A 15,827-nucleotide genomic window follows, 5' to 3' on the forward strand; every position below is an offset into this window, starting at 1 on the left:
CTTTGCAATAGCTGGTTGAGAAAGGTTTTTCTTAAACTGTTCAACAATTTGCTCACGCATTTGTTGACAAAGTGGTGACCCTCGCCCCATCCTTGTTTGTGAATGACTGAGCATTTCATGGAATCTACTTTTATACCCAATCATGGCACCCACCTGTTCCCAATTTGCCTGTTCACCTGTGGGATGTTCCACATAAGTGTTTGATGAGCATTCCTCAACTTTATCAGTATTTATTGCCACCTTTCCCAACTTCTTTGTCACGTGTTGCTGGCATCAAATTCTAAAGTAAATGATTATTTGCAAAAAAAAATTGTTTATCAGTTTGAACATCAAATATGTTGTCTTTGTAGCATATTCAACTGGATATGGGTTGAAAATGATTTGCAAATCATTGTATTCCGTTTATATTTACATCTAACACAATTTCCCAACTCATATGGAAACAGGGTTTGTATATATATATGCAAATATCAACAGCATTTACCATTTGGTTTAGATGTAAACAAAAAGTCAACAGTATGCCTTTTTATGACAGCAAGATTACCTACCTAACATCCAGCGGGAAGTTGGAAAATCGGAAAACAACCAAAGAGCAGTGGTTATATCAGATGATCCTAGGAAAGCAAAATGTTTATATTGCCAGTAAGATTTCTTTTGTATATACTGTATATGGTATCTGTGTTTAATGTGTGAAGAAAAATAGAAGAAATCTAATGCGCCAACATTCTCTCACTGTTTCTGACCTGTAGGCCTCTTCAGTCAACAGCCTTATTGCAGACGAATACCTGAAAACTGCCAAGACTCCAGAAGATATTAGGGACAGATTCACTGAAGTTATGGGAGACCTTCTGATGACACTACCTGTCGTAAAGGTGGCAGACTACCACAGAGGTCAGAATATTTTTTAAATACATAATTGCAGTTTTGGGTTGTAATCAGGGCCAGCCCATGGCATAAACACTCTTTGCGGTTGTTTAGTTCCCCAACGACTGAGGGGGAGGGGCAATATGATTGTGGCGATTGTAGCTGATCATTGTGCTACTTTTATTCAGTGGTGAGTCAGCATGTCCTTTGTGATGGTTTTATTTTGGTTGGGCAGCATCGTGGTCACGTCCATTCAAAAGCCCATAGAGATATTTGTTAATTTAGCATTGATTTGAATCCCGTCATTGTAACACATATATGGCTGTATTTTTCAAACTAACCTACTATTTGACTTTATATTGTAGCTAAACCTTTTTCTTGAATATACACTACCGTTCAAAAGTTTGGGGTCACATTGAAATGTCCTTATTTTTGAAGGAAAAGCACTGTACTTTTCAATGAAGATAACTTTAAACTAGCTTGGGATCTTTCTGTGTGGAGTTTGCATGTTCTCCCCGTGACTGCGTGGGTTCCCTCCGGGTACTCCGGCTTCCTCCTACCTCCAAAGACATGCACCTGGGGATAGGTTGATTGGCAACACTAAATTGGCCCTAGTGTGTGAATGTGAGTGTGAATGTGGTCTGTCTATCTGTGTTGGCCCTGCGATGAGGTGGCGACTTGTCCAGGGTGTACCCCGCCTTCCGCCCGATTGTAGCTGAGATAGGCTCCAGCACCCCCCGCGACCCCGAACGGGACGAGCGGTAGAAAATGGATGGATGGATGGATAGTCTTAACTTTAAAGAAATACACTCTATACATTGCTAATACAATACATATGTGACTAAAATGGTTGTAAATTCAAGCCCTGGAAATATTACTTAATTACTTGAATTAAAGTAATACCTGGATCGGGATAATTTGGCTTGTATATAATATATTTATATATATATATATATATATATATTATGGCAAGCCGTTAAGGAAATTAAATATATATGGAAGTCTGAATAGAAATGAGAAACTTTTATATATACTGTAAATAAGAAAGACTTAGAGTCCGTCTGCTGATCTGAAAAAGAGCCAAAGCTGTCAAAGAGCTGAGGGACCATCTTCAAAGTGCAATGCTGAAACAAATATTGCAAACAATAAAATGTAACTTCCAGGGCTTGATATTAACGTGGTCCCATCGTCCCGGGGATGGTTAAAAAATTCACGGGACGAAATAAAATGCTCCCCGGGACGATGGCTTTTAACCTTTTTTTTTTTTTTCTTTTTATGTATTTATTTATTTTACATTTTATATTAAATGTCTTGGTTTTTCCACCCTCTGAAAATCCTATGAAATGTTTAACAAGCCATCCTATAATAATACAACAGCTATTAATGTAACAATACAATAAAACAAATATATTTAAAGATGTTTTTTTCATTATTTTAACAATAGGCTAATGTATATTACTTTATATAGATTCTACAAGAAACAAAAAACTTAAAAACTAAATTATTTACAATTGCAGACACAAGGTTCTTGTTCTGCAGTGCTGTGTGCTAATGTGCTTCGTACACCTGCATAGAAAATGCGGACTGGATTTTGAGTGATGTGGGCATTTTCTATATGAACAAGTGGAATGGATTGGATACCGACGCACTAAAGGGGCTCTCTACCTTACACTATGAAGTGAGGGGAAACTGAGTGAATAATGACAGGTTATATGATTATTTATTTAAACTCATATTCGGGCCACTTTATAATGAATATGTTGGCATGTATTTGTAAAAAAAAAAAAATAAATAAATAAATCTTTTTTCTTTTTTTTTTAACACCAAATTATTTAGGGGGGCTTGAGCCCCCCTAAAATAGGCCTAACAACGCCAATGTTGATGAATAGCTTTGCATAGTAGAGTTTTAATTTGCACTTACAGATGTAGCAACAAACTGTAGTTACTGACAGTGGTTTTCTGAAGTGTTCCGGAGCCCATGTGGTGATATCCTTTACACACTGATGTCGCTTTTTGATGCAGTACCGCTTGAGGGATCGAAGGTCCGTAATATCATCGCTTACGTGCAGTGATATCTCCAGATTCTCTAAACCTTTTGATGATATTACGGACCGTAGATGGTGAAACCCCTAAATTCCTTGCAATAGCTTGTTGAGAAATGTTGTTCTTAAACTGTTGGACAATTTGCTCACGCATTTGTTCACAAAGTGGTGACCCTCACCCCATCCGTGTTTGTGAATGACTGAGCATTTCATGGAAGCTGCTTTTATACCCAATCATGGCACCCACCTGTTCCCAATTAGCCTGTTCACCTGTGGGATGTTCCAAATAAGTGTTTGATGAGCATTCCTCAACTTTCTCAGTCTTTTTTGCCACTTGATCCAGCTTTTTTGAAACATGTTGCAGGCATCAAATTTCAAATGAGCTAATATTTGCAAAAAATAACAACATTTTCCAGTTCGAACGTTGAGTATCTTGTCTTTGCAGTCTATTCAATTGAATATAGGTTGAAAAGGATTTGCAAATCATTGTATTCTGTTTTTATTTACGATTCACACAACATGCCAACTTCACTGGTTTTGGGTTTTGTAAATTAATTTCCACGAAGTAAGAATTACGTAGTTAGAGCATTAAAAACTGTCTACGACTTTCTAAATATAGTTTTTAACATTAGAAAAGGCCTCTAGGCATGAAGTAACACCCGCAATATTCCCCTTTGGGAGCCGTACACTTCCAAGTACAATGTGGTGAGGGATTACTGTATGACAATACTCACTCGGCTGCAGTCAGCCCTATGACCCCTAACACACAGGTGTCAAGGCAAATTCATATACTGTTTGCTGTTACAAGAGGCCCTCTGAGGGCAGCCATGACTGCAATGTGGCCCTCAATGAAAACGAGTTTGACACCCTTGCCCTAGCGTGTTACATTAGTAATATTAAAGACAGAAATGGGGCCACAACCAAAATCTTGTTTAGAGCCACAAAAAGTCTAGAGTCGAAACTGGTTGGAGTTTCAGTTTGCCCCTCTCTGCGTGAAGTGTGCATGTTCTTCCTGCACTAATGTGGGTTTAGGATAGGTTTTTATGCATGCCAGGTTAACTGGAGACTAATCCTTGTTTATATTTTCTTGTGTATTGACTGCATGGAGAACAGGGTGTCAGCTGGGATCAAGTAGATCCCAGCTGCAGATCAAGTATGAATGAATAAATGACGTTGTTTTAAATCTGGAATATGTTTTAAGTCAGTGATTCTCAAACTGTGGTACGTGTCCCACTAGTGTGTTGGTCAGCAACCCGTGGCTCTAGAGCCGCATGCGGCTCTTTACCGCCACCCTAGTGGCTCCCTGGACCTCGTTCAGAGATGTGTGAAAATGGAAAAAGATTAAGAAAAAAAATTGTTTTTGTTTTAATATATTTTCTGTAGGAGATCAAACATTACTAATTGTTAGAAATCCCACTGTTTATGTAATGCATGCTTCACTGATGAGAGTATTTGGCAAGCACTGTTTTGTCCTACTAATTTAAGCGATCCTTGAACTCATCGTTGTTTGTTTACATGTATAACTTTCTCTGATGCGGCCACAGAAAGACGTGTTTTATGCCACTCTTCAGTCTCATTTTGTCCAGCAAACATGTTATGCTGTGCGTGAATGCACAAAGGTGAGCTTTGTTGATTTTATTGATTTGCTGGAGTGCTTATCAGGCATATTTGGTCAATTCATGACTGCAAGCTAATTGATGCTAACATGCTATTTTGGTTAGCTGTATGTACATATTGCATCATTATGCCTCGTTTGTAGGTATATTTGAGCTCATTTAATTTCCTTTACTTATGTCGTCTGTGTGTTTAATTTATATTTGCATGTCTCATGACACATTATCTGTATGTAATATTGGCCTCATTCCTCATAGTTGTTTGTGTGCTATGTTGCTCCAGACCACAGCAAATGTTACCCAGCTTACAAAGATTGTAATAAATCCATTAAAAAAAACAGCCTGCCATTTCCGTAAACTTGGACACACACATCTATACCTTTGGCCATTCTGGGCCAGTAATTTCCAGAAGTTATCTCAGAAGTTACTAATGATTTCCAATGTTGCAAAAATGTGTACAATAAAAATTAAAATGCAACATTTCTGTCTGTCAGGTTCAAACATCGATGACATCTATTAAACAAGACAAGAAGCAAGGAAATAAACAGAGACAGAATTAAATTTTGCTCAATTTGAGGAGAAACGTGTCGACCTGTAACCTCTTACAGTGTCACCCACGCTCTAACGGAAAAAGGTTCACGTCTCCTCTTTTATTTGGATATTCCCTGTTTACATAACAACAGCTGTTTCTAAAGGAATGGGGGGTATGTAAACACCCATTGTTTTCGGTCACATTAACACAAAAGAAAAGATACCTCAGGCTTGGACTGGTCCTGGATCGAGCTTGGGCAGGTCTTGGATCAAAATAGATAACCCCTCCCATCTCCTCCCATCGTACACAATGGAATTTTACAAGCCTTTGGCTTGGTACAACAAAGACAGCTTTCGTCTGTTCACTGGGACCACAGAGAACGGAAAGTTTATTGATAATTTACATACAATTTTTCTGACACTGTCAACGAAGATTTGCGTCAGCCTTTGATAGTAGGCTAATATAGCTAACATAGACAGTTACTGTACATCATGTGTTGCCTTCATTTTAACACTTATGTAAGACTTTACATTTTTTGCGGCTCCAGACAGATTTTTTGGGGGTATTTTTGGTCCAATATGGTTCTTTCAACATTTTGGGTTGCCGACCCCTGCACTAGTGGTACGCCAAAGAATCACTTACCGTATTTTTCAGAGTACAAGTCGCTCCGGAGTATAAATCGCTCCGGAGTATAAGTCGAACCGGCAGAAAATGCATAATAAAGAAGGAAAAAAACATATATAAGTCGCACTGGAGTATAAGTCGCATTTTTTGGGGAAATGTATTTGATAAAACCCAACACCAAGAATAGACATTTGAAAGGCAATTTAAAATAAATAAAGAATAGTGAACAACAGGCTGAATAAGTGTACGTTATATGACGCATAAATAACCAACTGAGAACGTGCCTGGTATGTTAACGTAACATAAATGGTAAGAGTCATTCAAATAACTATAACATGTAGAACATGCTATACGTTTACCAAACAATCTGTCACTCCTAATCGCTAAATCCAATTAAATCGTATACGTCTAGTCTCTTACGTGAATGAGCTAAATAATATTATTTGATATTTTACGGTAATGTGTTAATAATTTCACACATAAGTCGCTCCTGAGTATAAGTCGCACCCCTGGCCAAACTATGAAAAAAACTGCGACTTACAGTCCGAAAAATACGGTAATTAAATATTCAAACACAATGTAACTGTTCAAACTGTGTGATGTTACAGAGGCCAACATATTACTTATATGTGTTCAATATGACCCCTGCCTTATTTTTAATTAATACTTAGACCTACTGTATTTTAATGTTGGTCATTATGGTGGTCCTTGGAGAGTCAAGTGTTTTTTCTGAGGTGGTTTGAGAACCACTGCTTTAGGAACCTCTGATGTATACAGACGATGACACTATCCTTTCACCTTGTCAATGCATTTGTTATAGAGTATTTACATTCTTCTTCATGTTTAGATGCGGGTGTTCCAGTTTACATGTATGAGTTTGGATATCGTGCTGACACGTACAAACACACCAGGCCCACTTTTGTGAAGGCAGATCACGGGGATGATGCCACCTTTGTGTTTGGAGGATGTTTCTGGGGTGGAACTGTCCAAATTATTGGTATGTTGGATATTATGTATTACTAGTACTGTAAGGCCCCTTTGCTGAGATGAATGAATGAATGAATGATCTGACATATTTCCAGGCAATTTTACCAAAGAGGATGATAGACAGTGTTTAACCATGATGAAATACTGGGCCAATTTTGTCCGGAGTGGGTGAGTAAGAACGGATACAAAGAGAACTCTATATTATTGCTATTATGATTTGATGCCTTTGATTGTGTTTTAATTATTATTACGCAATGCCTTAAGGGAATATGGGCACACAATGTAATGCATTTTAATTTGCTCCCCAGCTCTCCCAATGGTCCAGGGATGGTCCCCTGGCCTCGGTACGACAGGCAGAAACAAGAGTACATGGCCTTCGACCTGAAACAGTCGGTGAGACAGAAACTGAGGGAGGACAGAGTCCATTTTGCAACAGTCACCCTACCCAAGAAAGTGGAAAAGTTAGCGGCCAAATCTGGAAGATGAAAGCAAAAAAAGGCTTGTGTTTATGTACTGATACTCCCAGGGTTGTTTCTTTAAAGACCAGTGTTTACCCCTTTTTAGTGGTCTCCATGAGCCTGACAGTCATCTAGTATTTGTTTTCCCGGTGTATATGTTTTAATAATAGCATAAATGTGTAGTCAAATGATAACATAAATAAAGACAACGGCATTTAAGGGCACGTGTATTTGTCAGTGCTGTGTAATGGCCACTAGAGGGCACAATTGAATAACTACTTGTGTTAAGTGAGTCAACTTGATAAAATACTGTATCCATACATCCATCCATTTCCTACCGCTTGTCCATTTCGGGGTCGCGGTGGGGGGGATCTGGAGCCTATCCCAGCTGCACTCGGGCGGAAAGACAAGTCGCCACCTCATCGCAGGGCCAACACAGATAGATGAAAAACACAATTAATGTAGTCTTTTCAGCGCAATCTCCAATTCATATTTTACACCTTACATTAGTGGTTGTAACCTTTTAAATACTAAACATGTTCTGCCACGACCGCGCAGCTTAATTTTTTTAGAGTAAATCAACTACGGCACAGCTGATTGGTTGAAGCACTCAGTGACGTCATTGGGGTTTTCCTGCGTCATTGATATTTGCGCATGCGCACTTCGGATGTCTTCCTACCAGCAGCAGAAACAAGAGGAGCAGCCCCTTTTCCTCCAACAAGACTTCCCACTTGTACGTACATCTCTACCTTATGTCGTATATTATATATATATATGTATATATATATTCTACTTCTATACTGACTGTTTGAAAGCAGCGTTTCCGTTTCTTGTCCGTTTATTTGAATGGTTTCAACGTGTTGTCAAGGCTTTCTGTCAGTAGTTTTATTATGAATCGGTTTAAACGGTGTTTGACTTTATAAAGAAGAGTTATTACTACATTGCGTAAAATGGCCAGTTGCTACATTTCGTAAAATGGCGCTTATCATATTTCCTTCAGAAACCCTCCAGGAAATGTCAGGTTTTTTTGTCAACAGCCGTGCGTGCAGTTTTAACTTTCAATGTTGTCATATGACGAATGACGTCTCACTTAAGCTGTTTGTATAGTTTTTAAGTGTTTATGTTTATACCGTTATCCTTATTGGGTGCATAATTCACACTTATTTTTGGTGCGTTTAAAACGGACGAGAGTCCTTTTTTTCTGCTAATATACTCTGTTTTGGTCTTAAAACACCACCTGTTTACAATTGTTGTCCGGTACTGTGGTTCCTACTATCACTTTGCTGATTTGCGTTTGCTCTTAAAACTTTGACAATGGACTAAATCAGGGGTCCCCAAACTACGGCCCGCGGGCCCAATACGGCCCACCAGCGTCCAAAATCCAGCCCGCAGGATGTCTCACGTTTTTTTTTGTTTTTTTTGTCCAACCGCTTCCATGTTAGCTACCTTTCTTTATTTATAATGTCTATTTTCTGCTGTTTCATATACTGTAATACTGTACATCAGGGGTGTCCAACTCATTGTAGGTCAGGGGCCGCACGGCGAGAAATCTGCGCACACGCGGGCCTGACTATTCAAATCATTAGACTTAGACTTAGACAAACTTTATTGATCCACAAGGGAAATTGTTCCACACAGTAGCTCAGTTTCAAATGATGGAAAGGGTAAGGATGGAAAGGATAATGCAGGTATAAGGTAGACTAAAAATGTAATGTTGTAGCAATATAAAATATTACATCTAGGTAATATTTAATGACATTAAAACTAAAAAATAAAGAGAACTTCAGATTGTATTATTTGTCTTAATTTGGCAAAAAATACATACAAAAACACATTCTTTTATTTATTTATTTTTATTTTTTTTCAAATGTATTAATCTATTCAACAAAACAATACACAACAATACCATAACAATGCAATCCAATTTCAAAACCAAACCCGACCCAGCAACATTCAGAATAGCAATAAACAGACCAATTGAGGACACAAAAACATGACACGGAACAATCTAAAAGTGGTGAAACAAAAATGAATATTATCAACAACAGTATCAATATTAGTAACAATTTCAAAATAGCAGTCATTAAAAATCCCTCATTGATATTATCCCTAAAAACATTAATAAAACAATTTAAAAAAAAAAAAAGAACAATAGTGTCACAGTGGCTTACACTTGCATCACATCTCATAAGCTTGACAACACGCTGTGTCCAATATTTTCCACAAAGATATAATAAGTCATATTTTGGTTCATTTAATAGTTAAAACAAATTTAAATAATGGATCCCATATTCCAATATATGACTCATTATTATCTAAACTAAATGCTTTTTTTTCTACTGATATCATCTCCATAGCTTGTGTGTACCAGTCAGTATGAGTTGGACTATCAACATCTATCTATCCAACAAACACACATGTTACAATAAAAGTATAGAAAAATATTCCCGGCAGCGGTAGAGCTCAGATCAGCAGTCCCCAAACTACGGCCCGCCAGCATCCAAAATCCGGCCCGCGGGAAGTCTGAAGTTTTTTTTTTAAATTTGTCCGACCGCTTCCATGTTAGCTACCTCTCTTTTTTCATAATTTCTTTTTTCTGCTAGATCTGCTCTGTATTTTATGCTGCAGCTGTTACATATACTGTTATACTGTACATCAGGAGTGTCCAACTCATTTGAGCTCAGGGGCCACATGGAGGGAAATCTGTGCACATGCGGGGCCGGACTATTAAAATCATGGCAGTAAAACTAAAATATAAAGACAACTTTAGATTGTTTTCTTTGTCTTACATTGGCCAAAAATAGAACAAACACATTCTGAAAATATTACAATAAAAGTATAGAAAAAAATACCCGGCAGCGGTAAAGTTTAGATCAGTGGTCCCCAAACTACGGCCCGCCAGCATCCAAAATCCGGCCAGTGGGAAGTCTCAAGTTGTTGTTTTTTTAAATGTGTCCTTTCTAATCTATTTTCTACCGCTTGTTACTCTCGGGGTCTCCTAGCCGTTTAGGCAAATCATAATGTCAAAAAATGCATTTTCCCATCGATAATGTGACTTCATCGCGCTCGCGTCGCAGTGTTGGGGGAGCGTGCGGCAAGTGTGCACTCTTTTAGTCAATTAGTGCGTGAGGAATATATATATAGTCGTGTTCAAAAGTTTACATACACTGGTAAAGAACATAATGTCATGGCTGTCTTACGTTTTCAATAATTTCTACAACTCTTATTTTTTTGTGATCAAGTAATTGGAGCACATACTTGTTGGTCACAAAAAACATTCATGAAGTTTGGTTCTTTTATGAATTTATTATGGGTCTACTGAAAATGTGACCAAATCTGCTGGGTCAAAAATATACATACAGCAATGTTAATATTTGGTTACATGTCCCTTGGCAGTGAAACTTGCCGAGGGACATGTAACCAATTCTGGTTGAATTTTTGACCACTCCTCTTGACAAAATTGGTGCAGTTCAGCTAAATTTGTTGGTTTTCTGACATGGACTTGTTTCTTTAGCATTGTCAACACGTTTAAGTCAGGACTTTGGGAAGGCCATTCTAAAACCTTAATTCTAGCCTGATTTAACCATTCCTTTACCACTTTTGACATGTGTTTGGGGTCATTGTCCTGTTGGAACACCTAACTGCGCCCAAGACGCAACCTCTGGGCTGATGATTTTAGGTTGTCCTGAAGAAGTTAGAGGTAATCCTCCTTTTTCATTGTCCCATTTACTCTCTGTAAAGCACCAGTTCCATTGGCAGCAAAACAGGCCCAGGGCGTAATACTACCACCACCATGCTTGACAGTAGGGATGGTGTTCCTGGTATTAAAGGCCTCACCTTTTCTCCACCAGACATATTGCTGGGTATTGTGGCCAAACAGCTCAATTTTTGTTTCATCTGACATCACATGGACAAAGATAAGACCTTCAGGAGGAAAGAAAGTTCTGTTGTCGGATGAAACAAAAATTGAACTGTTTGGCCACAATACCCAGAAATATGTTTGGAGGAGAAAAGATGAGGCCTTTAATCCCAAGAACACCATTCCTACTGTCAAGCATGGTGGTGGTAGTATTATGCTCTGGGCCTGTTTTGCTGCCAATGGAACTGGAGCTTTACAGAGAGTAAATGGGACAATGAAAAAGGAGGATTACCTCCAAATTCTTCAGGACAACCTAAAATCATCAGCCCGGAGGTTGGGTCTTCGGCGCAGTTGGGTCTTCCAACAAGACAATGACCCCAAACACACGTCAAAAGTGGTAAATAAATGGCTAAATCAGGCTAGAATTAAGGTTTTAGAATGGCCTTCCCAAAGTACTGACTTAAACGTGTGGAAGAAACAAGTCCATGTGAGAAAACCAACAAATTTAGCTGAACTGCACCAATTTTGTCAAAAGGAGTGGTCAAAAATTCAACCAGAAGCTTGTGGGTGGCTACCAATAGCGCCTTATTGCAGTAAAACTTGCCAAGGGACATGTAACCAAATATTAACATTGCTGTATGTATACGTTTGACCCAGCATATTTGGTCACATTTTCAGTAGACCCATAATAAATTCATAAAAAAAACAAACTTCATGAATGTTTTTGTGACCAACAAGTATGTGCTCCAATCACTCGTCCAAATTGTTTTAACCCAATGCGGCCCCCAAGTTAAAAAGTTTGAGGACCCCTGGACTAAATTATGCTCTCAGTAAAATATGCATGGGTGGATTTAAGATTAAAAAAGATGAGTTTAGCCCAGAAGTGTGATGAATTTTTGGGGGGCTTTGCAAAAAATGCATGCTTAAAAAAAACGGCATCTCAACTTTCAAATTTGACAAAAATATACCGGATAACGCTTATAATTAAATTCTGCTTTAATGATTATTATCCAAGCTTGTTTGGATTCTTCCTAAGTTACCACATAAGCAACACTTCATATCTTGCCATCATTGACTTTCTTTGTACCATAACTATACTGATAGAAAGCTAACATTTAATAAACCAGCAAAGTAAAGTCAATATACGATAGTAGACGATATACGTGATATAAAAATTTCCGTATAGGTTGATATTACAGCGATATATTTTATCAATATTTTATCGATATTTTTTAACAAACTCAGGAAAGAAGCTCCTAGACACAGGACGGCTTTAAAGGAGAACTGCACTTTTGGAATGTTGCCTATAATTCGCAACCATTATGAGTAGGGTTGGGTATCGAGTATCGAGTATCGATTGGAACCGGGACTAACTTTCCGATTCTCCCGGAATCGTTCAAAAGTTTAAATTTCGATTCCTAGTTTCGATACCCAGTCCGCCGACCGGAAAAAAATATGTCCGCCGAACCGGAAGAAGAAGCCGCTGAACACCAACGAAGAAGCGCCCACCGCCGGAAGTGTTAGCATAGCCGAGCGAGTCAGTCAAGCTCAAGCATGGATAGCGGGCGTCGGCGGTCGAAAGTGTGGCTTTACTTTACAAAAAAAAATGAAATAACCGCGAAATAACAGAGCTCCATGTCCATCAAGAAACGAGTGGAGAGAGAGCTGCAGATGTACCAGGACGTTCCACCGATACTTATGTCTGACGACCCTGCTGCATAGTGGTGGTCCGGTGGAACCAACAAAAGACTTATCCTTTGCTGTCAGATCACGCTTTCTCCTATTTATGCGTTCAAGCTTCTTCCACACCCAGCGAACGTGTATTTTCCACAGCAGGAGACACTATCTGTCCAGAACGCTCACGCATCCTGCCTGAGAAGGCGGATATGGTCATTTTCCTAAACAAGAACTGTCTCTGATTTTATACTGTACCTGCTGCTAATCTGGACTGGGTTTTGCAAGTTATTTCTTATTGTTTATTTACTTTTCTGCACCATGTTAGCCCATCAGTGGGAGCACTGTAACATATTTAAGTACCTGCAGCATCATACACTTGTGTGTGTAAATGTGTTTTAATGAGGTTTCCTGCAGCATCATACACTTATGTGTAAAGGTGTTTTCATGAGGTTTCCTGCAGCATCATACACTATGTGTAAATGTGTTTTCATGAGGTTTTCAAAAATAAAGCTCCCTTGAGGAAAGTGTACCCCTGGGAAAATGTATTCATAATTTATAATATTTATATTCAAGTTCATAAATTTGATATTTATATTCTAGTTGAAAACAGCCCTGTGAGGAATTTATAGTAAAGTTCATAAAAAGTTAATAGAATTACAATTGATGGAGAATGTCAGACTATTTCATTCAGAAAGACTGTAGGTTAGCTAGCTCATTTAAAATATCCTAAACTTTTTTTTGATCCTGCCTCTTAAAAGAATCGGAATCGAAAATCGCCAGGAATCGGAATCGAAACAAAGAATCGGAATCGTTCGAATTCAAACGATACCCAACCCTAATTATGAGAGAAAAAGACACTGTTTTTTTTTTTTTTACTGCATCCTAACCCGTAATTAAACATAAATAAAAGTCCCCTTACAATGGCGCCAACCCATGACATCATTGCGTCTTTTGTGTCTATCTCACCAATAAATAATAAGCGCCAACAATACTCCATTAAAATTTTGTGACCTAAGTATTAGCGATATTGCAGTGTTTCCCATAAACTGCCAAGATACCTGTGACGGTGGGGGCGTGGCCATGGGCGTGGTCACCATGACATCATCGAGTAATTTGCATAATTTACTACAATGATATGATTTTCTCTAAAAAGGCTCAAAAAATGTATACTTACTAATTAATAATAACAGTTTTGTTTTAAACGTCCATCCATCCATCCATCCATTTTACAATATAATTACAACACGTTATGTACATATTTATATACAGATTTGAACAATAAGTTATTCACTGAAATATATTTATTAATTGTGGTTCTTACAAAAAATATATCTTATAAAATATAAAAGCTAAAATGTCTCTTAAAGCTCTGCCCCTTTAATTAGTGCATACTAAATAATTTAAAGGCCTACTGAAATGATTTTTTTTTATTTAAACGGGAATAGCAGATCCATTCTATGTGTCATACTTGATCATTTCGCGATATTGCCATATTTTTGCTGAAAGGATTTAGTAGAGAAAATCGACGATAAAGTTCGCAACTTTTGCTCGCTGATAAAAAAAAGCCTTGCCTGTACCGGAAGTAGCGTGACGTCACAGGAGCTAGGATTCCTCACAATTCCCCGTTGTTTACAATGGAGCGAGAGAGATTCGGACCGAGAAAGTGATGATTACCCCATTAATTTGAGCGAGGATGAAAGATTCGTAGATGAGGAACGTTACAGTGAATGACTTGAGAGGCAGCGATGGACGTATCTTTTTTCGCTCTGACCGTAACTTAGGTACAAGCTGGCTCATTGGATTCCACACTCTCCTTTTTCTATTGTAGATCACAGATTTGTATTTTAAACCACCTCGGATACTATATCCTCTTGAAAATGAGAGTGGAGAATGCGAAATGGACATTCAGTGCCTTTTATCTCCACGACAATACATGGCGAAATGCTTTAGCTACGAGCTAACGTGATAGCATCTTGCTTTAACTGCATATAGAAAGAAAAGAAATAAACCCCTGAGTGGAAGGATAGATAGAAAATCAACAATACTATTAAACCGTGGACATGTAAATACACGGTTAATGCTTTCCAGGCTGGTGAAGGTTAACAATGCTGTGCTAACGACGCCATTGAAGCTAACTTAGCAACCGGACTGCACAGAGCTATGCTAAAAACATTAGCTCTCCACCTACGCCAGCCAGCCCTCATTTGCTCATCAACACCCGTGCTCACCTGCGTTCCAGCGATCGGCAGAAGGACGAAGGACTTCACCCGATGCCTTTGGCGGCCCGGAGACGTAGGAAGTCAAGGTGAGGTCGGCGGCTAGCGCGGCTAGCGCGGCTAGCGCTCCAACAAAGTCCTCCTGGTTGTGTTGCTGTAGTCCGCTGCTAATACACTGATCCTACCTACAACTGTCTTCTTTGCAGCCTTCATTGTTCATTAAAACAATTGCAAAAGATGTCCAGAATACTGTGGAATTATGAAATGAAAACAGAGCTTTTTGTATAGGATTCTACGGGGTACCATAACTTCCGTTACTCGGACTTCGTCACGCGCATACGTCATCATACCGCGATGTTTCAGCCGGATATTTCCCGGGAAGTTTTAAATGTCACTTTATAAGTTAACCCGGCCGTATTGGCATGTGTTGCAATGTTAAGATTTCATCATTGATATATAAACTATCAGACTGCGTGGTCGGTAGTAGTGGCTTTCAGTAGGCCTTTAACTTTGGCCTACTACTACAACCATATTATTTACCAGCAACATAAAGTGAAACAGAGGCAGAGGTGTCCTGCCACAGTCAGTAACAAATAAACAGAAAACAGTAGTGGTCAAATACAAATAAGGCAACAAGAGAAGTATCCTACACTTCTCTTTTGTAAAGTAAATCTGAACAGCCTATATGGGCATCTACATCAACTATATGATTTGCCTGAGAAGCTGGACAGGACAAAACATTTTTTTTAATTTATTTATTTATTTTTTTAATTTGTGGCGGACGTAATTCTTTCGTGGCGGGCCGCCACAAATAAATGAATGTGTGGGAAACACTGTATTGTTATTATAAGCGCTAACGTTAAGGACCAACATTTAGCGGCGCATTGATCAGAGGGAGGTAACTTCCTGATGCTGTTGTATGGAAATCATGAGCTGGTGAGTTTCTTTTATAGCC

The 15,827-nt window shown here is 38.6% G+C and overlaps 2 protein-coding genes across 6 annotated transcripts in view; both read left to right on the forward strand.

Annotated features, from left to right (window-relative positions):
- The window catches only part of ces3 (carboxylesterase 3), a 30,893-nt gene extending 23,554 nt beyond the window's left edge, over positions 1 to 7,339 (forward strand). Inside the window, exons 10-13 of the mRNA XM_062035252.1 lie at positions 750 to 891; positions 6,523 to 6,672; positions 6,758 to 6,830; positions 6,971 to 7,339. Of these exons, the coding sequence (XP_061891236.1) occupies positions 750 to 891; positions 6,523 to 6,672; positions 6,758 to 6,830; positions 6,971 to 7,148 (543 nt within the window). The 3' untranslated portion in view covers positions 7,149 to 7,339. The remainder of the gene's footprint in view (positions 1 to 749; positions 892 to 6,522; positions 6,673 to 6,757; positions 6,831 to 6,970) is intronic.
- A 343-nt stretch (positions 7,340 to 7,682) lies between these two features.
- kiaa0513 (KIAA0513 ortholog) overlaps positions 7,683 to 15,827 on the forward strand; it is a 54,080-nt gene continuing 45,935 nt past the window's right edge. For 2 of the 5 annotated variants that reach the window (XM_062036188.1, XM_062036190.1), the window contains exon 1: positions 7,683 to 7,853. The gene's annotated coding sequence lies outside the window, so the exon portion shown is untranslated. Of the gene's footprint in view, positions 7,854 to 14,904; positions 14,962 to 15,827 lie in introns of those variants that run through there. The other 3 variants (XM_062036191.1, XM_062036192.1, XM_062036189.1) reach the window with 2 other exon arrangements.

This window comes from Entelurus aequoreus, linkage group LG24 (genome assembly GCF_033978785.1).
Source record: "Entelurus aequoreus isolate RoL-2023_Sb linkage group LG24, RoL_Eaeq_v1.1, whole genome shotgun sequence".
Lineage (NCBI taxonomy): Eukaryota > Metazoa > Chordata > Actinopteri > Syngnathiformes > Syngnathidae > Entelurus > Entelurus aequoreus.